Genomic DNA, 24,769 nt, shown 5'->3' on the forward strand with positions numbered 1-24,769 from the left:
TGCTATAGGGTGTTATAAAATGGGTTCAAGAATGTAGCCAATAGGAAGCGCTGAAATGAGTCACGTGTGTAATTTGGTTATTCTAGTCCCATCGCACTGCGTGTTAAATCCTATTGCCGATCGTCTGTGCGCGCGGCGGCTCCTTTGAATTGCATGCATACAGTACGCGCTGTCAACCTGTAAACAACTCTTCTAGTTCGGGCTGCCGGCCGGCCGGCCTTTCTTCCCTTGTGCATAATTATGTGTGGCGTACGTATACTCTTAATATACGTACACTTTGTACAGTACAGTAGACCAAGCGTTGTGGGACCGGACGCGTACATGGAGTCACTTTGAAGGGCAAATCCAACGATTTAGCAGGTTAATTCTCACGCCGTTTTCAGAGTATGTTGTCTAGTAGGCCTATATGAGGAGTCTATATCAAGTCTTTAAGGTAAAGGGTACATATTCTATGTAAAATAAGTAAGTTTTCATGCGGGAACTTAAGTGTCCGGAAACCCAACCCCCCATCATATTTATACTGCACTGTATGTGCGGGATTTCCGAGTGCGACGTGCGTAAATGTTTGGGACGAACATCTTCGGACGTCTTGACCCACAAAGGTACGTGAAAAACGCTGAAAAATGCTGTTAGTTTTCGAATTTTCGACCCATTTTATAAAACAAATGATGCACAGGATTATTTCGTGGCGTTAGTGGAGGCGTAGCTCACTCTCGGGTATTTACAATGTAGTGCATGTTTCACAATTGTAAATACCCTCGAGTGCACTATACGCCTTCACTAACGCACTCTATCCTGTGCATCATTTGTATATTATCGCGTCAGTTGTACTTGAAAAAAAAAACACATACACACTTACACACACACACACACACATACACATACACATACAAACACACCCTAATCAGATTACACACTGAGACATAATTATACATGCTATCTTTATCGCACAAATGAAAACACCTATCGACGAATAATTTCAAGGCACATTATGGTGAAATGCAATTACGTCATGTATAGGACCATTGAGCCAGTTTAATGTGAATAAAAAAATAAAGAGGTTAAGGTTTTGTTTTATTTTTTTTCTGCCGTCTTCCATGGTGAATAAAGCTTGTTTCTAATATAAGATGCAATAATATAAAATCAGAAATATAAAGCAGCTAAATTACAAAAATTGTCACGACATACTGTTTTTCAATGACTGCCGAGTACCGGGAAAATGAAAAAAAAAAAAAAATGTCACCTTAGAATTGGTTCACCCACACAAGAAAAAAAAAATCTAAATCGTTCGGTGTTGCGTTTCTCTTCGCACAAGCCATTTTCCCCCTGCTTGTGCGATGTCGCCCTTTTCGTAAGCAATGAAATGAATATATGAAATATTTCATGGAATTAAAATATAAGAGTATGTGACATAATTTTTCTTTAAACAACATGAAATTCCTGACCCGATCAGGTCGGATCAATAACGAATTTTGGAATCGAGTAATGAACACTTAGCAATCCATTAAAGTTTAATGCGTACCAAAACAAACAAACAAACAAACACACATCATAAGCATGATAAGGTCAGAAGACTGTTGGATTGTTTGGTTTTTTTTTTTTCTAAACCATGTTTTATTCGAGATCTTTTTCTCTCTGTCTCACATGATGTTCTGTGCAGTATTAATCCTTGTAAGATGGAAGAATGGTTTATCAACTTACAACTAAATTTGCCCATTCATAACGGGTTAGCATAGGCCTAGGTCACAATCACCGTTTTTCAATTGCATCTCAATAGATGCAATCATACGTAAAATAAGTCATGTGTTACAGCATAATACTGCGTACGTATATTAATTTCAAGTTTTACATTGTATCAATTTATTATGGTTGATTTCACCTTCCAACAGTGCAGTAGAAAGTTCAAACCCTGCATCCACATGAGAGTAGTTTATGGCACGCAGAAGCATGTACGGTACCATGTTATAGGGACCTACATTGGATTCAAAATTTATTCAAATCTGTTTCAAAGTAGTTTATATAATCAAACAATATCAATTAACAGAAAAAATTCGCGTAACTTAGATCAAAGTACAGTGTATATTGTTACAGCCTGTATTAGGCGTCCTGTTAAAATACGTCATATTTACGGATGTTACACTGTACAGACAGACGTGCTAAAGTTTGTGCATATTTTACAAAATGGTTTGTCCACGCAGGTCACTGTTCAAACATATCTCTGACCAAATCATTCGTCAATACATCTCTAGTCCAAATCATCTATCACATACATCTCCACAGCCCCTACATCACTCGTCCAAATATTCTTACAGGTCAAATACAGTGATATCTCGAATTTAACTTTCACCTGTGACAATGATCGTATTTTTCTTGACCTTTAATAGCAAATATCTCGATTTGGCAATAATGAACTTATCGGTTTTTGCGAACAAAATCGTCATAATATATATATTTGCCATACCTATTTTACAACTCAGTCGACACTCCTCTCACATCAACTATAGCCAGGTATTGGCTAACAAGGGAAATGTTTAACATCCACCTTTTTTAAACCCAATTGGCGTACACATTTTACTTAAAGGAGGATTCTTTTGAGATAGAATCAAAGGCGGTACTAAGTGCACCGTGTCATAATTATCATAATTATTGCAGTACAAATTTTGATCATCACGTACCGACTTACGAGACAATAAATATATCAAATTGACTGCTTACCACGAAATGGGTGCACGTCACGAGATCACCACCCATACATTATACAGCCCACGAGTTACACAGCCCATAAGTCATAGAGCCCCCGACACATATAGCCCTCAAGTTATAAACAGCCCAATGTACGAGCCATACAACCCACAAATCATGTAGCCCACTACTCATACAGCCCATGAGTTCGGCATCACGTATAATAGGCCCAGGGTGATTTTGCGACTACATCCCAAGGGTTTTACACTACGAAAAAATAAACAAATAAATAAACAAATAAAAACAAGACTGACAGTACACAAAAGGGCTCACGAGACCGACACTACTAAAACAATCCCCACGAGACCAACACTTCAGAAAAGAGGCTCAAGAGACCGATATGGTGAACAGCGCCATCTATAAACATAGAGTGTGTAAGTTTAATTGCATACTTTGATACTAAAATAGGCTGGCTTGATAGTGGCATAAATAGGAAGAAATGAGAGATGGGAAACTAAGGGCAGTTGCTATAGGGTGTTACCGCGTCAGCTGTACTTGAAAAAAAAAAAACAGACACGCACACATACACATACAACCACACCCTAATCAGAGTACACGCTGAAACATGTACATGCTATGTTTATCGCTGAAAAGAAAACCCCTATCGACGATTTCAAGGCACATTATGGTGAAATGCAATATCACATAAAGAGAATAAGGTTGTGTTGTTTTTTTTTCTGCCGTCTTCCATGTTGGTGTAAGCGTGTTTCTTATATAAGATGCAATAATATAAATCACAAATATATAATCACAAATATATAACAGCTAGCTTAATTACAAAAATTGTCACGGAATACTGTTTTCTAATGTACCGGGAAAATGAAAAAATCACACCTTGGAATTGGTTCACCCACACTAGAAAAAAAAAGTGTTGCGTTTTTCTTCGCACGAGCCATTTTTCCCCTGCTTGTGCGATGTCGACCTTTTCGTAAGCAATAGAAATAAACATATGAATTATTTCATGGAATTGAAACATAACAGTATGTGAAATAATTCTTCCTTATACAACATGAAATTCTTGACCCATTCCGGTCGGATCAATAACGAGTTTTGAAATCGAGTAATGGATACTTAGCGATCCATTAAAGTTTAATGCGTACCAAAACAAACAAACAAACAGACAAACAAACAAACAAACAAACAGACAGACACACATCGTAAGCATGATATGAAGGCCGAAGACGGTTGGATTTTTTTTTTTTTAACCATGTTTTATTCACGATCTTTTTTTCTCACATGATGTTTTGTACAGTATCAATCCTTCTAAGATGGAAGCATGGTTTATTAACTTACAATTAAAGTTGCCCACTCATAACAGTGGCGGATCCAGAGGGGGGCGCAGCCGGCGCACGCCGCCCCCCCCCCCCCCCCCCCGTTTATTTTTCGTTAAAAACAAAAGAAATATAAAGAAAAAAATGAAATGAAACCCGGAAGTGGCACCAGAAATATTAGTCACGCCCCCCCCCCCCCCATTTACAGAATTCCTGGATCCGCCCCTGCATAACGAGTTAGCATAGGCCTATGAAGGTCACAATCAGCGTTTCTCACTTACATCTCAATTTATAGAAACGCGTAAAACAAGTCATGTGTTACGGCATAATTATAAACTGCGGAAGTATGTCAATTCCAAGTCGTACATTTTATTTATTTGTAAAGGTTAATTTCACCTCTCAACAGTGCAGTAGAAAGTGCAAACCCTGCATAATGAGAGTATTTTATGACACGCAGAAGCATGTACGGTACCATGTTATAGGGGCCTACATTGGATTCAGAGTTTATTCAAATCAGTTTCAAAGTAGCCTATTAATTGAACAATATCAATTAAAAGAAAGAATTCGCGTAACTTGGATCAAAGTAGTACAATGTATATTGTTACAGCCTGTATTACGGTGTCCTGTTAAATTACGTCATATTTACAGATGTTACACTGCACAGACAGACGTGCTAATATATTTAAAGTTTATGCATACTTCTACAAAATGGTTGATCTACGCAGGTCACTGTTACTGACCAAATCATTCGTCAATATTGTACATCTCTAGTCCAAATCATCGGGTTACGCCATTTCCTGACCCACTTCATCTGACACACTCTTTCTGACACACTTTTTTTGCCATTCATTTTGTACACGGGGCAGTTTTCATGAGACGGCCTTTGTTATTGGCTACTGTGCTAATGAATATTCAATAGCCTTACGATTTTTTTTTCATAATGAGTCACTCGGTCTGATTCCGTGTCTGTGATTGGATTTTAGCTATTGAATATAGCTAAAATAGTTATCGTTTAAAATAGTTATATAGTTTAAAATAGTTATAGTTATCGGCCAGCTACCTAGAGTGATTACACGTTGCTGTTCAGCAAATCACGTACGACTAACATGTTAGCGAGAGTGTCGAGCAACGCACGGCCAACCGGCCGACGGCCGTGGGCCAGCTCCAAGGGATCAATGATAGAAAGTGTGCACGTTCCCAGTCAATAGAGTATTTATATCACGCACATACATTTGAACAACTGACGTTGGTCAAAGCTTTATGTCGCAAGTTTCAAGGTCCCTATCTATTGTTAGATTGAAGGAAACATTGATAAACTGATGATATTTATTTGATATATCAGACCCATCCGGACTAAAAACTTGCAAAATTTATTACATACCTTCTCGTGGAGTGCCTCACGTCATAATCGGTCTGTACGGGATCGAAAGTCCTGCAAGCTGCAGTTGCTGTGACGCGTTTTCCCCGTGCAGCCGTCGAGTGTTCCCCCTCACTTCTTTACACTCGGATCGTTGTTTTTTCAGTGCTTTGTAACATTATGCTGATCTCTATGTGTAATGTACATGCCCTGTCGAGTACCGGTAGTCTATGGACGTGCGATTTGCAATTGCAGTTCATTATCTGTAAAAAGCTTGTACTTCCAAATATCTTCTTCTTCTTCGTTTCCAGCTTTTAACATTGCATCATACTATACTTTGTACTACATTATTTTGACGATTCCTGCGGGTGAATTGTGTGCGACTGCGTATGTGGTCAATTTGTTTGCCATTTGACTCACCGACTGCCGTACTGCCATCATCCAGGCAGGGACGTCTTGCACTGCGTGCGTGCGCTTCTATTTTGGTCTCACCTAGTACCTCCCTGCACCCATCACACGTGCAGTACGTGTATGTATAGCGCGCAATTTAAGCAGCTGGAAAAAAAAAAAAAAAAAAAAAAAAAAAAAAAAAAAAAAAGGTACTGGAAGCGCACGTAGTAGCAAGGCCTACACGTGGATGAGGTTAGAAATTGCCGCGCGCCTCCAGCTCACCAGCTCCTGGCCGCCTCTTATTGGCCGGCCTTGAGCGCGACGTTCGACAAGCCATACCGTAGTCTTGAATATTCATTAGCACAGTAGCCAATAACAGAGGCCGTCTCATGAAAACTATCCCGTGTACAAAGTGAATGGCAAAAAAAGTGTGTCAGAAAGAGTGTGTCAGATAAAGTGGGTCAGGAAATGGCGTAACCCCAAATCATCTATCACATACATCTCCACAGCCCCTACATCACTCGTCCAAATATTCTTACAGGTGAAATGCAGTGATATCTCGAATTTAACTTTCACCTGTGACCTTAATTTTCTTCCTACATCTATCAACTTCAAATGAAAAATGGTGTCGAGACCAGCAAAGACATGACAAGTTTGGGTTCATTACACGGTGCAAGTTACATAGGTTACATCATACAACAATTCGTCATTTTAACCATTTTTATTTTCTTTTAATGATATTGCGTCAAATATCACAAGTTCTTTATTTCATGATCATGGATCACGCATAAACGAGGTCACAAATACACTCACTATGTCGGAATTTCAGAGTCTAGATCATTCAAAGTTCATGATTCGTGTATCTGCTGTACCCCTGCAGCCGGAAATAGCTTGAAGGTAGTGTTGGTGCCTTATTAAGTTATAGTAAGAACGAGTTAAGAGCATTCGAATCTCTCTGGTTCATCTTTCGGACATGGTTGTTAGAATTCAGATTAGCAGCTGCGATCTTCCAAATTTCATAAAGAGAAAGTAGTGAAAAAAAAAATCATAGTACATCATCATCAAAGCAAAAGAGAAAGTAAACATTTTTCAAGTTGATGATATATTCATAGAATATTTGGCTACATACCATACAAGTATGAAAGGTAATACTGTAGGTAATTTTTGTTGGCCGTGTGAACCTGGTAGGTCAATAAATAATGAAACTTCACGCATGAGTTAACACCGTCCCTTTTTTTTTCCAAAGCGCAAAAGTAAAATTGCAAAAATGAACAAGTTTTCATTCATGCGTCAGTGCTCTTACCATACACGCCATACTGCAATGAGAACAAAAGACTATTTTCACACATCGAGAAACGTGAATTAAGTTGGAAAAACAAACTCATGCTCTCTACCATATATCATTAATTCCAAAAAGATTAATGAATGCTAAAATAATGGAGAAAAATGAAGAATCTGGAATATCAAATTAAATAAGGGAAGAACAATTATTCAAAAAATGGTAGAAATTTGAATTATTTTCGCAAAATAGGAAAAATTGCAATGATGTTCGCTTCTTGAATTTGCCTTATTCATTTTTTAATTACTGAACTAAAATATTGAAATAAGAAATAATGTTCATTTAATTATGTATGTGCCATTATCTCTCAAAGTGGTTAATACTTGAGTTTGAAGTTTGAGTTGACCAAAAAAAAAAAATTATAACTTTATAGTCTCCCACTTTCTTTTGTTTTAATAGTAAAACTTATATCTACTATTTCACACATGTCTTTCGTTGTGTTAAACTGGTCTTTTGTTATCATTATTATCTTGAAGCGCATTTGCAAATGGAAAAAAAAAACAAAACATGTCATGTTTTGCAATTTTTACCTCTGTGCCTTGGAGGGCAAAAACGAATGTGTCCATTTATGCGTGAAATGTCCATTTGTATTAACCTACTGTATAGTTTGGTAGCCAACCAAAATACCTTTAATATGGTATAATAATAACACATCGACAACCACCAAAGTATTCTATATGAAAAATAGGATTTCAAAAAGTGTGTACTTTCTTTTTCTTTTTTTTTTCTCTCAGTGTATACCACCTTTAATAGCTATATATTTCTCAACAGCTTAACGAATCAATTGAGATTTTTTTCAGCCTAAGACAACTGGCTGTATTGTTTTGTCTAAAAAAATACAGCGAAAATAGGTTGGTGTTCAGATCTATCAGAATAAAGAATATTTGAAAATGAACAAGTGCGGTGCATAAAGGTGACCATGTTATCAAGAAGAGTAGAATTTAATTGTGGTATAATCTGGTTGGTTTGTCTATAAGAGGTTTGAAGGCATAAAAAACGTTATTTGATAATTGAACACATGTTCGATAATTGAAATTAATGTTGATGAGTCTATATTCAGCATGTTTAATATCATCAAATGCACAGACGTTATTATTCCTTGTACATTCACAAGAAAAAAAAATCGATTTTTATTGCTGCAGGGAGGTTTGTAAACTGCTACTGCATAATTTCTTTTGTTTACGTAATAGATGTCAGTAAATCAGGACTGTTCACAAACCTTTGAAAATTGATATCAGACCTTATGTTGATTGACACAGAGCTCTTTACATACATTTAAACATCAAATCCTTTACCATCATTTCATTCATTGTGAACAAGTTTTAATCACTCATTATCTAGTAATTGATATGATCGATTATGAAGCCATGTTTTGATAATATCAGTGCATCAAGAATGGTATGATAGACAAGGTATTAATCATATCAAATTGTTTGGATCGGCTACAATACACTACAATTTTAAGTTTGCATTTAAAAAAAAAATCCGAAAAATCATGAGTTATATAGCACATGTCTCATAATAAAACTATAAAGTTTGAAATATCAAGCATGTTTAGTAAGTTCTTCATGTTATGTAACCAGAATTCCATTATCACATGAGCAACAAGCCTAAAAATGCTAAAGGATGAGGAATAATAGCATTATATCGAAATACATTACTTTCAGATGAGTGAGTCGAGTTGATTGAAGAAGTAGCCTAGTTCGACAGATATAATACGGGGCTTACTGTGTTGGTGCCGTGGGCCTTGTTAGCTTTGTGTGAAACTAATAAACTGTATAACTTATAGGCTATATGATTTGTGAGGTGTATAACTCGTGGGCTGTATGACTTGTGAGCTGCATGACTCTGACTTGGGCTTTGACTCGTTTGCGTTAGTTTCGTGTGCACCGGAATGTATGACTAAGCCTTATCAAAAGACAATCATTCACATCAATTTTCAGTGAAGCCATTTAAACAATGAAAAGCAAATCCTATTGGATTGCAAAAATGATTGTGCACAGAGGTGTGTAATAATGAGAAGCATATTATAGCATTCAAGAAGAACGAGACGAGGAGGGATAGTGATAGTATTACGTAAGAGGAGGTAAATATGAGGGGAAAGAGGGAGATAGTGAGAAAGCAACATGACTTGGGAGATAAAGAATGTGGCTGTTTCAGTGATTAATATGAATCGCAAATATTTCATAACAAAATCGTACGCAAATATAGAAATTTCAACTGCAACTACTGTGATGAGTATAAGGTGTAGGGGACCCCAGATGTGTGTAATAAGAGGGATTGAGTGTTTCACCTCTTACAGTTCAAGACTGAATAAAAGCAGGCAAGTATTTTCATTTCTTAATTTGTTGTGACGCTTTTGAGAGCACCTGCAGGTGCACGAATTAGCGATCAATGAATGTGTATGAGTGCAGTAGTCGCATGGCCATAAAAAGGACCTCTGGTATCTATTTCCCCGCTGGTTCTTCATCAGGAGGAGCTTTCGACGCTATTGAGGGTTCATAGATAATTAGACCGGGGGCCCAGAAGATTTATTCGGCAGAAAAGGGTCACTCTTTTTGATGGTCTCATCATATTAGGATGAGGTCAAGGGTCAATAAAATGAATTGCTGGCAAGTCACATCCTGTACCGTAAGGCTATGGGCCACAAAAAGGGGCCCGCAAAAATGCATTTATTCAGCCGAAGGGGGTCACGGACAAAAGTTGGTGGATATTGTTCCTTTGGGTGTACCTATCATGAAAACAGCAATGCCAGCTATTTCATCCTGTACGGGGCCCCAGACAGTAGCCCCAAAGTGTCCCACCCACATACCGTGAATCAGCTGAAAATGGTCTTGACAAATCCCTTTGCACCTACTGAGTAGAGATATCCCAAACACCAAAGCAAGTCATTTTATCCTGTATACGGGGTCCTATAGGCTACAGTTGCAAAACAATCAAAGCAATTTGCAGAGGAAGCATACTTCTGTATAGCGCACAAAAGAGATGACCAAATCAAGAAAACCAGTCGTTTCATTCCTGTACAGTAGCCATAAAGTGTCCCTCCCCCACAGATATCATTTAGCTGAAAAGAGTTACGTTGTTTTTTCTTTTACAATCGAAGTAGGCCTTACATCATAGATACCCAAAACACCAAAGCCAGTTAGTTTTTCCCAGCCAATTTCGTACTGCGATACATAACTATATACGATGAAAGAAAATAAGGAAATATGACTATCATTATTATCATCATCATTATTAATATCTTTATTATTATTATCATTATTATCAATATTATCATTATTGTTATAATTATCTTTATCATTGTCATTATTATTATTATTATTAGCATTATAATTATTATTACTATATTTTTATCATCGTTATAGATAAATAAAACCAGAAGGAGGGGGAACACTTCAGTTCCACTCTGTAGGATTACATAACTGACTTTGGTGTTCCGGGTATCCTAAAATTAGCTATCACTCTTAAAGATGGATACTAGTAAACCATAATGGGTTGAGCATCTTTTGGCAACTGTCTTTGGCCCCATATAACCTAAAAAAAAATACTGGCTTTAGTGTGCAGCTAGGGTATCACTCATGTTTACTAAAGAAAAAGAAAAAAAAATGCAAAAAGGAAACTATAGCCATGAATCGGGTGCACGTCACGAGACCGACACCCACGAGTCATACAGCCCACAAGTTATACAGCTCACAAGTCATACAGCCCACGAGTCATACAGCTCACAAGTCATACAGCCCACCAGTTATACAGCCCATGAGTTCGACATCAAGTAAAATAAGCCCAGGAGTTATACGGCTCACGAGACCGACACTACGCACAAAAGGCTCATGAGACCGACAGTAAGCAAACAGAGCACACGAGACCGACACTACACTTATAAAAGGTCCACGAGACCGACGCTACGCATACAAGGCTCACGAGACCGACATGACGCAAAAGAGGTTCACCAGACCGACACTAAGCAAAGAAGGCCCACGAGACCGACAGGATGAACAGCGCCACCTATAGACCAATAGATTGTATAGGGTGTCCTGATAATAGCATAGGAAGATATGAGAGATGGAAAAGAAGAGTTGCCATCTCCGGCAGGGTGTTACCCCATCAGTTGCCCCGAAATGATCAGGATCTTTAATTGTGTTTGCATGGGTGTGTGTTTGTGAAAAAAAAAAAATTGAACAAAGTACAGTAAAAGTGTGTAACAGATCTTTCCACAATAAGTTGATTTAGTATTAATTAAAAATTGAGTATATGAATATAAGAACGACCCAAGTCCAATTTTTGGCTAAATTCAGTTTGACATGGGAAATTGTAGCTTATGCATGGACTCATCTTGTGTGTAAATGATACGTCCTAATTACCCCCGGAAGTGCCTGAAATAAATGAGTTAAATCTTATATGAATGTAAGAATGAAGGACTTGGGTCATTCGTACATTCATATTATAGCGCCCTCTCTCGTCCTTCTCTCATCTCTATAGCAGAATATCATGTATATGAATCAAAGAACGACCCAAGTCCATATGAATCAAAGAACGACCCAAGTCCATCACACAAAATGGCTTCTCCACAATTAATGTTAATGTTAATTGTCATAATAATATATGTTCTAATTTGTATATACAATGTTGCCTTCCCATCACAGTTAAATAAAATATTATTGGACAAACAAAAAAGATATGAAGTTTTTTTAGTTTACTCGAAATGGTCTTCCATGGACTTGGGTCGTTCTTATATTCATATACTCAATTAAAAATAACGTAATCGTCTATTAAGGTAGCGTTAGGGATTCGGAAAAAAAAACCAGATGCATCCATGAAAACAGCTATTGTATTTCACGATAAAATGTACCGTTCGGAGGAGAATAACACAAGCCACAAAATTGAGTTGAATCCCTGCGATATAAAACGTTTTAATACGTAGAATTACATTATAGTTATAGAGAAAATTACAAATAGATCTTACTGCAAAACGTCAAAGCAGGAGGGTAGAATATCTAAAATAGAATAAGCAACTAGTGAATCGGGAGAGAGAAGAGGTAAAATTTATATCTTGTCCATCTTCTAGCTAAAAACTGGGAAAGCCTTTTAAAGATAGCACGATGGCATTAACAAAGCTCTAAAATTAATCCATACATCGTTATTGTCCTCTTTTAAATTCATGTGTTGTTTTTTTGTCTCTTTTTTGGGGGGATGAAGAATACTAATTCTTCTATTTTTTTTTTTTTTTTGGGGGGGGGCGGGGGCATAAAGAATACAATTCAATTTTTCTACTTGATAACAATGTCGCTCCCTGAAACACTTGCCCCCCCCCCCCCCCCGAAGTATGTAGTTTTGATGACGTTCATAATAATTGATGGTCACCATCTTTCAATTGATAGCATTACGAAATTACACCCGCCAGTATGTTATTTTTCCGTTCATGGAACACCCTGTACAGGTGATTGACATGTAGATGGCGCTGTTTATCCTGTCGGTCTCGTGGGCCTTCTTTGCCTACTGTCGGTCTCGTGGGCTTTCTTTGCTTAGCGTCGGTCTCATGAGCCTTTATTGCTTAGTGTCGGTCTCGTGGGCTATATTTGCTTAGTGTCGGTCTCATGAGCCTTTTGTGCGTAGTGTCGAACTCATGGGCTTTATGACTCCTGAGCCGTATAACTCGTGGGCTGTATGACTCATGGACCTAATATTGATGTCGGTCTCGTGGACCGTATGACTCGTGGGTGTCGGTCTCGTGGGATGCCCCCCATGAATCTCCATAAAAATCATATGAGGGTACTTCTTGTCTACTGTCTGGGGTCCCGTGTGCAGCATGTACAGGATAAAATGGCTGACTTTGGTGTTATGGGCATTTCTTTTGTGTACTTCATCTACAGGATAAGATGATTTGCTTTGGTGTTTGGAATGTCTCTGTTCAGTAGGTAATGATATTTTCCATTGCACAAGAATTTGTCAAGACCATTTCGGCTGATTAACAGTAATTGGGTAAGGCACTTTGGGGCTACTGTCTGGGGCCCTGTACAGGATAAAATGACTGGCTTTGGTGTTTTGGATATCTCTGATTGGTGCTACTTTCCGTGCAAAAGAAGTTAGCCGTGACCCTTTTTCAGCTGAATAAAATAAATGTGTGTGTGTGTGGGGGGGGGGGGGGGGGGCACTTTGGGGCTACTGTCTAGGGTCCCGTACACAGGATGAAATAACTGGCTTTGGTGTTTGGGACATCTCAAATGGGTACTACTTCCATTGGGAAATGAATTAGTCGTGACCCTTTTCAGCTGTATGAAATCAACGTGTGTGTGTGTGTGTGTGCGTGTGTGTGTGTGTGTGTGTGTATGTGTGTGTGGGGGGGGCAACTTTGGGGCTACTGTCGAGGCCACGTACAGGATAAAATAACTGGCTTTGGTATTTTGGATATCTCTGATGGGTACCACTTCCATTGGAAAAGAAATTAGCCGTGACCCTTTTCAGCTGAATGGTCTGTGTGCTGGGAGGGGGGGGGGCACTTTGGGGCTACTGTCTCGGGCCCCCGTACAAGATAAAATAGCTGGCATTAGTGTTTGGGATATCTCTGATGGGTACCACTTCCATTGCAAAAGAAATTAGCCGTGACTCTTTTCAGTTAAATAAAATCAATGTGTGTGTGTGTGTGTGTGTGTGTGTGTGTATGTGCGGGGGGGGGGGGGGGGCTTTTGGGGCTACTGTCCGGGGGCCCGTACAGGATAAAATAACTGGCATTGGTGTTTTGGTTATCTCTGATGGGTACTACTTCCATTGCAAAGGAAATTATCCATGACCCTTTTCAGCTGAATGAAATCAATGTTGGGGTGGAGCACTTTGGGGCTACTGTCTGGGGTCCCGTACATAATAAAATAGCTGGCATTGGTGTTTTGGGTATCTCTGATGGGTACTACTTCCATTGCAAAAGAAATTAGCAGTGACCCTTTTCAGCTGAATAACACCATATGGGTAGGGCCCTTTGGGGCTACTGTCTGGGGCCCCGTAGAGGACAAAATAGCAGCTGGCATTGCTGTTTTCATGATATATACACCCAAAGGAACAATATCCAACAACTTTTGTCCGTGACCCCCTTCGGCTGAATTAATGCATATTTGGGGGACCCTTTTTGTGGCCCCTAGGCTTACGGTACAGGATGTGACTTGCCAGCAATTCATTTTATTGACCCTTGGCCACATCCTAATATGATGAGACCATCAAATAGTGTGACCCTTTTCAGCTGAATAAAACTTCTGGGCCCCCGGTCTAAATATGCGCCTGGCGTCTTTCCTTCATAATGTCACAATGTCTTCCAATAGGGAGAAGTAGCAGTTCTCTCCGTTGGATTTTGGAACTACTACGATGCAACTAGAGAATGTTTCACTTTTGTTAACGACCGAGCTTTACTTCATAGGCCTACTAAAGATCCTTCACCTCCTTCTCGAGCTCTTCCGTTGGTTCTCCATGCGCTTTTTCTTAGGTGCTTTTTTTTTCTTCCATATCCATATTAACACTCGTGCAATCAAATTTAATCGCTCCCGAGCTTTGATTCCACCATTTGCATGCTTTCAAGAAGAAGATTTTACGGCTCTTGTGACCACTGAATTGAAATTCTTTGCAATATTCCCACAATAACGAACAAATCCTTCATTCGGGACCTCAGCATCTTTGCACTCGATAGTGATTAGAATGTCAGCTAGGCATAGGTGCTGGTGTTGGTGGCACATCCTCCAGTTGGCTGCCGGGTCAAGTTCCATTCACCCCGTTGTTTCTACCTGGCATTACTATCTTCGACGTTTTGATGTTCAAAGTTCACCTGAAATCCCACTTATCTTTCTTGACATGTAATCTCTTTTATAATTGTTTATTGTGAAGGGTTTACTCAAAAGCCAAAGGGTCATATCCAGTAAGGTTTTGGGAGATGGCGAAGTTACGTGTTTATAGGGAGCGGTCATATTATGTGCCGCTATAGAGTGAAGCGTATTAATACGTATGATAAAAAGTCACAATTTACACTCAAAGCATCATGTCTTATTTCTGTATACATGCAGAATTTGGATATAACCTAAGCCGATTGACTTAGGCAGAGGTGTCCGCATGTGAAACGTATGTAAAACAGCCAATTAGATGGTTTAATAATTCGAGTGCATGGAGACAGGGAATAACGAATAGACAACAAGTGGCTCGCGAATTGAGTGCGCCAGAGTTTCATTTTTGCTCGTCATTCAGCTATTAAAATGAAGCTTAAAATGACAGTAGGATTGCATTAACACCATTGCAGGGGTGGAAATGTACATGTTAACTTGCCATGCAATGTCATTCAATCATATCATAATAATCGTTCATGCATACATAAATTTCAATAGCGTTAGAACTGCAGTTTTTTTTTTCAACAAGGTTCTGAAATGGTCAACTTATCGTGGACAATGGCGTTATTCAAGTTTACCGCGTGATAAAATAAAGTTGTCTTTATATCCATACTAAAAATCACTCGTTAGTGGATGATAAATTAACAACGAACAGATAATACCTGGTCTCAAGCCATCTTCCTTGAAAATACTGGATTTGTAGTGATTGGACATAACTTAATAATATTGCCCTTTGTTTGACCTTGTAGCGCTACAGTAGATGGTGTTTCCATCGTGATATCACATATGATTTTACGTCATATTGATTTCCTAAGGGGGAACAAGTGGGTTACAATATCTGTTGACTGCCATGTATTTTGCCAGCTGCTCCCAGAAGTAGGCCTGCCCTTCAGGGTCTCGCGGCCACACGAGATATGCCCGATTATCACTCAGGAATAGACGGATGACAAATGGCAGGTCGGCGTCCGGTATGTCTTCTAGAAACACAAGCAACATTTTTTCCATCTGGAACTCATTAACGTGATCAAGGGCTATTCGGAATTTGAGAAGGAACATGTGATTCTTGAGAGCATTTGCGCTGACTAGAAAAACCAGTTTCAAGCTATTTTCCACAAGTAGGCTGATAGAATCCAGGTAGTACATCCCAAGACGTAGCGCTTCATCGCCAATAGCAAGTCGGTCGTATTCGGGAAGGTTCTCTTCCAGACCGCGTCGGAAGATATCATCCACCCACTCTTCGTCCTCATCGTGGATGACAACATACATATCGTGCTGGAAATATTCCCGTTGCTGCTGGGGGATGATTTCCCGGTAACCAATAAAGTGGATCCTGCACAGAAAGAGCCCGTACCTGATTTTCCAGCGATTGTGGTAGATCAGGATAAGGGACAGTGTAGTACACAAAGCGCTGGCTGCCACTGAGAAGTAGAGCATAAACTTTGGACCACACTCTGTAACTGGATCAAAATCCCACAATAGTTTTCCTGCAGCAGACTTGAACGAACCGTCGGAAGAACATTTGGAACTGGCTCTATCTTCAAGATCAAGTTTAGCCTTTCCAGCAACCCACTTGGGTAACCATTTCAGGGAACAGTTGCAAATCCATGGATTTTCTGACAAACGTAGAACCGACAGAGTTTCTAGTATAGGCTCGAACGTTGTGAAACGTAGCGTGACAAAAGAATTTGATGCAAGATCTAATCGAGATAGGTTCAAAATGTTTCGAAAAATATCACTGTGCAAGTAAGACAGTTTATTATCATTTAATATTAGTTCTCGCAGTTGAATTGTATCATTTAAGAAAGCGTGGGGAATGAATTCAAGAAAATTTTGTCCTAGACTGAGGATCTGTAGACTGGAAAGCCCATCAACAAGATTAGGGTAAAGCAAAAATAATTGACAACAATCTAGGTATAACTCTCTCAAGCTGGTCAGGTTATTGAAGAAAATGTCGATTATACCTGACATGTCGTTCGAGTGAAGGTCCAGTACCCGTAATTCAAGTAACCCATCAAAGGAGGATATATATTTATCATCATCCCAAAGATCACGACTGGTTATATCACTATTGCTAATCTTTATTGTCTGCAGAAGAGGGGTGTTTCTTGGAAATGTTTCAGGGGAAAGTAAAGTTCGTGGGATTCCCCTGTTTTCGCTAATGTCTAAGTATTTCAGCGTGCGTGCATTTATTTGAAGTGTAGATTTGATTGAGAAGGTGCAAGAATTCATTGTAAGATCATTCAGTGATTCTAGATCAGAAAATGAAACGTTCGTTAGATCATTAAAGCTGTTTAGAATTAAATCTAACTTCTTCAGATTCTTCAGACCGTTGAATGCGTGAGTCCCTATTCGCTCAAAATTATTACTCTGGAGATTAAGTGATGTGATGAGATTCGCATTCCAAACAGCATTGTCAACGTTTATGACAGATATAGAGTTGTACTGTAGGTTCAGCACCCGCAACGAGGACATACCAGAAAAATAGCTAGGTTCAATCACTTCAAGTAGGTTGTAAGAAAGATCCAGTTTAGAGACGTGTGTCAAATTTTCGAACCCTCTTGGAAGGAGTTGTTTCAGTTCATTGAAGCTAAGGTCTATCGTGTTAAGATGTTTTCCATGTAATGCGCAGAATAGACCAGGTCGTAAGGAGGTGAGGCCCATGCCTATGATAGAAAGATATGTTATTGTTGATGAAGACCCTACACCCTCAAAGAGGTGTTGAAGCTCTTTATCTGGTAGTGGCATATGATCCATTCGAAGGTCTTTTACTTTTAGGGACGAAATGGTGGCTGGGCTGACGAGGTGTATTGGGTTGTGGGACAGATCAAGGCTATCTACAGTGCAGTCCATCACAAACGACTCTTCCGACAGTTCTGTCAAATTGTTGTGTGAAAGTCGCATGGATTTCAATGACACGTTGTGGCAATCTGTCCAGCTGACGTTCTGCAAAACATTGTAAATCAAATCAACAGCGGAGTTTGGGCTCATCGCCCTAAATAGATCATCAAAAATATGTGCAAGGTTAGAGACACCAAGATATATAAACGTAAGGTCGGTGCTTGCAAACATGTCCCCTCGTAGCGCCGGAAGAAATGGGTTGAACGAAAGCTCTAGATCGTGCAGAAATGACAGCATCAAAAACGTGCCGCTCTCTATAAACGAAATGTTGTTAGAGTTAAGGTATAGGGAACGTAGTTGCTTGTAGACGAAGAATGATGTATTTTTCAAGGCGGTTATTTGGTTATTATCCAATAAAAGTACATCAGTGTTGTCGGGCAGAGACTTTGGGACCGAAGACAGTCCCTTGTAACTGCACCTCGCAATGCGAGAGTGCATTTCGATTTCACAGCTCATTCGTCGATCTGCTGCGTAGACAGTTGTCATTGCAGTCAAGGAGATCAGGACGGGTGTTAATATTAATCCGGCGAGTCGCGTGCTCTCCTGAAATTGCATGTCTACCACTGTCGTCACCGTTCTCTGTACTAAGACAAAAAAAAAAAAAAGAAAAACCAACAAAAAAAAAGAGACAAAAAGATAAATCATGATCGTCTCCAGTTGAAAACTCATTGTCTTTTTCATTATAATGTATGTAGAAATAATCTCTAAATTCATGATTTTCTAAAACTGTTTAAACCATGTACCATTGTCATTATACATTGATCCACATTTTGTTATTTCTGCCAAAAATATAACGGCTCATCCGCTTACAACTTGCTGCTTTGATATCCGACCCCCAGACCTGCATGAGAGAAGAATTTGCAATATCCCTGTGTATTTGTGTGTGTGTTTGTTTGGGTTTTTTTTCTGTATTTTTGTCTCGCCCACCGGAGGTGAAGGCGAGACTAAGGGATCCAAATGGCGTCCGTCCGTCGTCCGTCCGTCGTCCGTCCGTCCGTCGTCCGTCACAAATGTTAAAGTTTACCTGCAAGACTCTCTTATGATGCATAACTTGGCAACTGTTACAGCAATGGCAGCCACACTTGGGTGATAGAAGCACTAGAGGTATTTTCATGTTACATGGTGTTGTCGGAGGTCATGTAATGATGTCAAAGGTCATATGAGGTCATATATTACAGAGTATGTGCAAGACTCTCTTTTTTATGTTAAAGATTACTTGCAAGACTCTCTTATCACACGTAACTCGACACATGTTGCTACAATGGCAATCAAACTTGGGTGATAAATGCACCGGGGGTTCCTTCATGTAATGGACAGGTGCCGTAAGAGGTCACATAATAAGGTCAAAGGTCATTTGAGGTCATACGTTTAAGTTTACTTGCAAGACTCTCTTATCACACGTAACTCAGCACATGTTGCTACAATGGCAATCAAACTTGGGTGATGGTAGATGTCTCTTGGGAAGTTGAAGGTTACCACAAGGTCAAAGGTCACAGACAGGGGTCAACGAACTTTTAGGGCCCAATGTTAAGTTTTTAGGGCGCATTTCGTTTATGGCTCATAACTTTTGATCCCTTTGTCCGTTTGTGACCAAACTTGGATGGAAGATGTCCCTTGGGGAGGTGAAGGTCGTCACAAGGTCAAAGATCACAGACAGGGGTCAACAAACTTTTAGGGCCCAATGTTATGTTTTTAGGACGCGTTTTGATTGTGGCTCATGACTTTTGATCCCTATGTCCGTTTGTGACCAAACTTGGACAGTAGATGTCCCTTGGGGAGTTAAAGGTCATCACAAGGTCAAAGGTCATAAGCAGGTCAATTAACTTCTGGGAGTTGTAAAAAATATTAATTCCTTGTACGCGAATGGGCGAGACACAATATGGCACTTGCCTTGTTCTCTATATTTCGGTCATTTATTGTACCCGTGCTCCTCATCTCAATCTGTAGCTCGAATTTAATTGGAAACTACTATTCACAAGCTTGCTTTTTAGTAGGTTCCTTCATATTTCTTTAGCATTCATTCCCATATTCCAACTTTTATCGATTGACCACTATGTGTTATATGTTTACAGTATTCTGTGTATGTCTCCTAGTTGGACATCATCTAATATTCAATTTTGTTACATTCGATGTATTTTTTTCATTCATTGAGAAATATGAAAATAAATGAAATAAAATGAAATCTCCTGTGAGTTCGCCTTTTGTTCAATCTTAAAGGGATTGTATGGTTTTGTTTGAGACCTAATTTCATGTTTCTAACTTTTTTTTTTCGTTAGATAATGAGAAACCTCTTATGAAATAATTATGAAAGAGCGTGTAATTTCATGAAAAATTCAATGTTTATGTGATGGAAATTTGTTTTGAAATGGCTGAGATATCCAAAACAGAGCGATTCTGATAAAGTGTGGGACCCACCGTGTATTACAATCTCTTTGTTTTACTTTGTTTTAGGATATTTCAGTGATTCCAAACCCGATTTTCATCAAATAAACTTTGAATTCGTCTTAAAATGGTATGCTCTGTACTATTTCACAAGTGTTTTCTTGGTATCTCGCAAAAAGTTAAAAGCCCAATTCTCATCTCCACCTATACTGTACCATCCCTTTAATCACGGCCAGTAATGCCTTGTTTAAGTGTCAATAAAACTTAACATTTCCTGTTAAATTCCCTGTTTTAACTTTTTATTCCTTTGTAGGTGGGCCTAAAACTTCAAAAGATGACATGGGTTTATTTGTGGACTCATTACTTAAATTTTACCTTAAAGATGGGCCATCCCTTTTGCATTCCTTCCCAAATAGCACAGAACATGATATATTCCACGAGAATGACAAGACTATTGTAAAACTAACGTATAACATTTCTGTGATATTTGAAGGTTGTTAGCATAGAAATTATGCACCGAACGTTCACCGTAACGCATTCTATGTATTACGTGCACAGCTGCATACATTAATCCTCCTGTGGTTGTAGTATGATACTTATACTTCGAAAAAAAAAATCATGTTGAAGCTGTCGGAAAAGAAGAATTCATGAGTTTCTCGTATGTGGTTATCGATGCTAAATAACAACAAGGAGGTTTTATGCATGGAGTTCCAACTGGCTGTAATTTATTCAAACAGTTGTCAGATTTCTATTGATGTACAAAAGAATTCCACAGGTGCACTTGTGCTTTTGATGATCGATGTTCCAAGCCGCCGTCTTGCTGAGCAATCTGAAGATTCATTTTGAACGTTATCATACTGTTGGCTATATTTTGCTTATCTATTCATTAAATGAAATGAAATTTCACCTAATAATAAAGCATGTTAAACAAAAGTCAATTCCGTTCAAAAATTTGCTCAAAAGTGTAAATCAGAGCTGTATTATGTGAAAATGTTTAAAACTGTACCATCCTGGAAAGCTGGTTTTATCACTTTTCGACTTAATTTCCCCAAATGAAACTAACATGTAATAATCTTCAAGTGTAACTCTTTGTTGAGAGATATATCAGATTAGTGCCCGCGTATGCCCAGTCGAGTAATTTTCATTTTCATTTCAGCATTTCTTCCTCAATTTCGGTTCGCGCATCCTCGTGTCTGTACCACCTAGCATTTATAAGAAGGGATAGCGAAAAGTAATTACCATCACAAAGACATATCTTTCTTTGAAAGTGGCTAGTGATTATGCAATGAGACACGAGTCAATTGTCTTCGTATCGGCGCGGCAGATCCTGCTTGGCACATGCTTCAAATATTTTTGAGCGGCGGCTTCGAACATAGATCAAAGGGAATAACTCTGTTGTTACTCCATCTCTTCAACCTCCTTGATAACAACACACACTTAACATGAATTACATGTGCAACTTAGAACTTGCTTCATACTATTATCGAGAGTGTTCCAGAATTTGGGGCCAGTAAAAGAAAACATGGATTTAGCAAACATAGTCCTAGTTAATGGCAAATGAAATGAGTTGGATTTTTAGTGAACATGGACTCAAACACAAATGGGAGAGAATTATTGGTAAGTTTATACATGAATTGTCCTAGGTGTAACAAATACAAGTCCTTAACTTTTAAGATTTTGTTTTCATGGAATAACACATCAGTATGACTTCTCAACGATTCATTGCAAATAATGCGAAGAGCTTTTTTCTGTAACAAAAGTAGTCTTTCCAAATGAGAAGAATGTGTGTTTCCCCAGGCGAGTATACCATAATTCAAATAAGGTAAAATCAGAGATGAATATAACATTAAAAGAACATTTTTGGGTAAACAAAATATAACTTTGTTTATAACACCTATATTTCTTGAGATGATACGGCTTATGGAATCAATATGTAAATTCCAAGTAAGTTTACGGTCAATAATCAAACCTAGGAATTTGATTGAAGAAACTTCTTCAATAACTGTATCATTCAGATATACATTTCTAGGTACATTTTCTAAAGAGTTACTAAAAATCATACATTTAGTTTTTTTAATATTTATGGACAATTTATTTGCTCTTATCCATTGAAGTAATTTATCCAATTCAACATTTAAAACATCAATTAACATATTAGGATCAGAATGTGACAAAAAAAAAAACATTAGAATCATCAGCAAATAATAGAAAGGAAAGAATACTTGATGAATTCGGCATGTCGTTAATGTAAAGGATGAATAAAAGAGGTCCAAGCAAACTTCCTTGAGGCACTCCACAATTAACATTTTGCATGACAGATGTATGGCCATTAACATAAACAAATTGCTTACGGTTAGAAAGGTAACTTCTAAACCACTCCAAGGCCTTTCCTCGGATACCATAATATGATAATTTATAAAAAAGTATATTGTGGTCAATGGTATCAAAGGCATTGGAGTAGTCCAGGAAAACGCCGATTGTATGATGAAATTGATCAATAGCTTTTGAAACTTTATCTAAAAAGGTAAGTATTGCGTGGGAGGTGTTGTGGTTTTGCCGGAAACCAAACTGATAATCAGAAATTATTTTATGAATATCCAAAAACTTCAATAATCTAAAATGAACAACTTTTTCAAGTAATTTCGAAATAGAAGTCAACAAAGATATAGGTCGATAATTGCAAACATCATCCCTATCCCCTTTTTTATAAATAGGAATTACTTTAGAAATTTTCATATCCTCAGGGACAACTCCGTTACACAAAGACAAATTAAAGACGTGTACTAATGGATCAACAATGAAATTGATAATATTTTTCAAAAGAACATTATCAATACTGTCATGCCCGGCACTTTTCTTATTTTTCAAATTCTGAACAATATCTAACAATTCATTTCTCTCTAAAGGAACAAAAAACAGTGAGTTAGGATTACGAGTTTGTAAAAAATCAAAAAAATTCTTTTGACTATCCGGAACATTGTGAGCAAGATTATTGCCAATTTGTGAAAAATACTGATTAAAAATATTTGAAATGGATGTAGCATCATCGATAATCAAATTGTTATGTTTGATTGTGGTAATACGCGGTTTCTCCGTATTTTTATTAACAGCTGTATTAATAATTTTCCACGTATTTTGAATATCATGTTTAAACAAAGATAACTGATTGATAAAATATTTACGTTTCTCGCATCGTATTACTTGCGTGAGAACATTCTTATATGAAGTATATTTATAATGAGATTGCTGAGTGCGTTTAAGTTTATCAACATAATACAAATTATTCTTGCGGTTAATCGATCGCAACAAAGATTTAGATATCCAAGGCAGCCTAGGATATCTTTTGTAATTGTTACATTTTTTTCTAACAATGGGAACATGTTTATCCAAAATGGAAATTAACCTTTGGATAAACAAATCATAAGATTCAGTTGGATCCTCTTTATCATATACATCAGTCCAGTCCACTCTGTTTAGCTCGTCTTGTAACCTAACTATATTGTCAGGTGTTATTTTCCGGAAACTTACCATAGGAGGCTTTAAAGAAATTCTACGGTTAAGGGGTATATAAGTGAAGATGGGATAATGGTCAGTTAAATCTGATAAAATAATTCCAGAGACAGGTAAAGGGCTGATGTTACAAAATAAATTGTCGATAAGTGTTGCAGAATGATTGGTAACACGAGTTGGTTTTGTTATAAGCGGTAAAAAAGACGAGAAGTCATTATATCCAGAAAATTTTGGGCATTGTTTAAAGTCTGAAACTTTGACAAATCAACATTAAAATCTCCCATAATACAACAATCTTTATTATTAAAAGTTGGGTTTGATAATAAGGATTGTACGTAATCAAAGAAATCATAGATATTTGAATTAGGAGGCCTATATATAATACTGACACAATTATATTCTTTGAATAAGGGACCTTAATTTCAATAACAATAGATTCAACAATTTCACTCATACAGTTCAATTCATCATGAATAACATAATCCAGATTTTGTTTTACATATAAGGCAACGCCTCCGCCCATTCTCTGATTTCTACTATTATGTATGAAATCATAACCTGGGAGTGAGAACATAGAAGTAGAACCATGAGTGGTCCATGTTTCACTAAGACCTATTACATTAAAAAAGGATCAATGAGTGCCATCCATAAATAAGCGAAAATTATGAAAATTATGATTCAAACTCCTTATATTCAGATACATTAAAGACAGATTATTGTCGCAATCATTACCTTCAACGAAAGATTAAATATTGTTAATAGTGAAATATTCTGAACTTGGATATTGTTCATTGTTATTCTGACAAAAATTAAAACTATCCTCATGAAAATTAAAAGGTAACTGATAATCTTTACTAAAGGGGTCATTATTTGCCTGTGTTTCCGTGTTATTACTGAACATTTCAAAGAACTCATCACTGTTTAATGAATGAAAGGCAAAGTCTTCGACTCGCATCATCTAGGAGTCAGAAAGAAATAGGACGTACTCGGTGCCATCGAGCGCCAGTGTGCGTTCGAGCAT

At 38.0% G+C, this 24,769-nt stretch overlaps 1 protein-coding gene across 1 annotated transcript; it reads right to left on the reverse strand.

Moving 5' to 3' along the window:
- Positions 1–15,768: 15,768 nt before the first annotated feature.
- On the reverse strand, positions 15,769–18,411 carry LOC140226499 (toll-like receptor 8). Its single transcript, XM_072306962.1, has one exon. The coding sequence runs from the start codon at positions 18,409–18,411 to the stop codon at positions 15,769–15,771; it is 2,643 nt and encodes an 880-aa protein (XP_072163063.1).
- Positions 18,412–24,769: the final 6,358 nt, after the last annotated feature.

The sequence above is a fragment of the Diadema setosum genome, chromosome 3, assembly GCF_964275005.1.
Source record: "Diadema setosum chromosome 3, eeDiaSeto1, whole genome shotgun sequence".
Lineage (NCBI taxonomy): Eukaryota > Metazoa > Echinodermata > Echinoidea > Diadematoida > Diadematidae > Diadema > Diadema setosum.

What these genes read in the sequence shown, in the direction of transcription:
- LOC140226499 (XM_072306962.1), bottom strand. Translation starts at nt 18,411, where the DNA reads ATGCAATTTCAGGAGAGCACGCGACTCGCCGGATTAATATTAACACCC.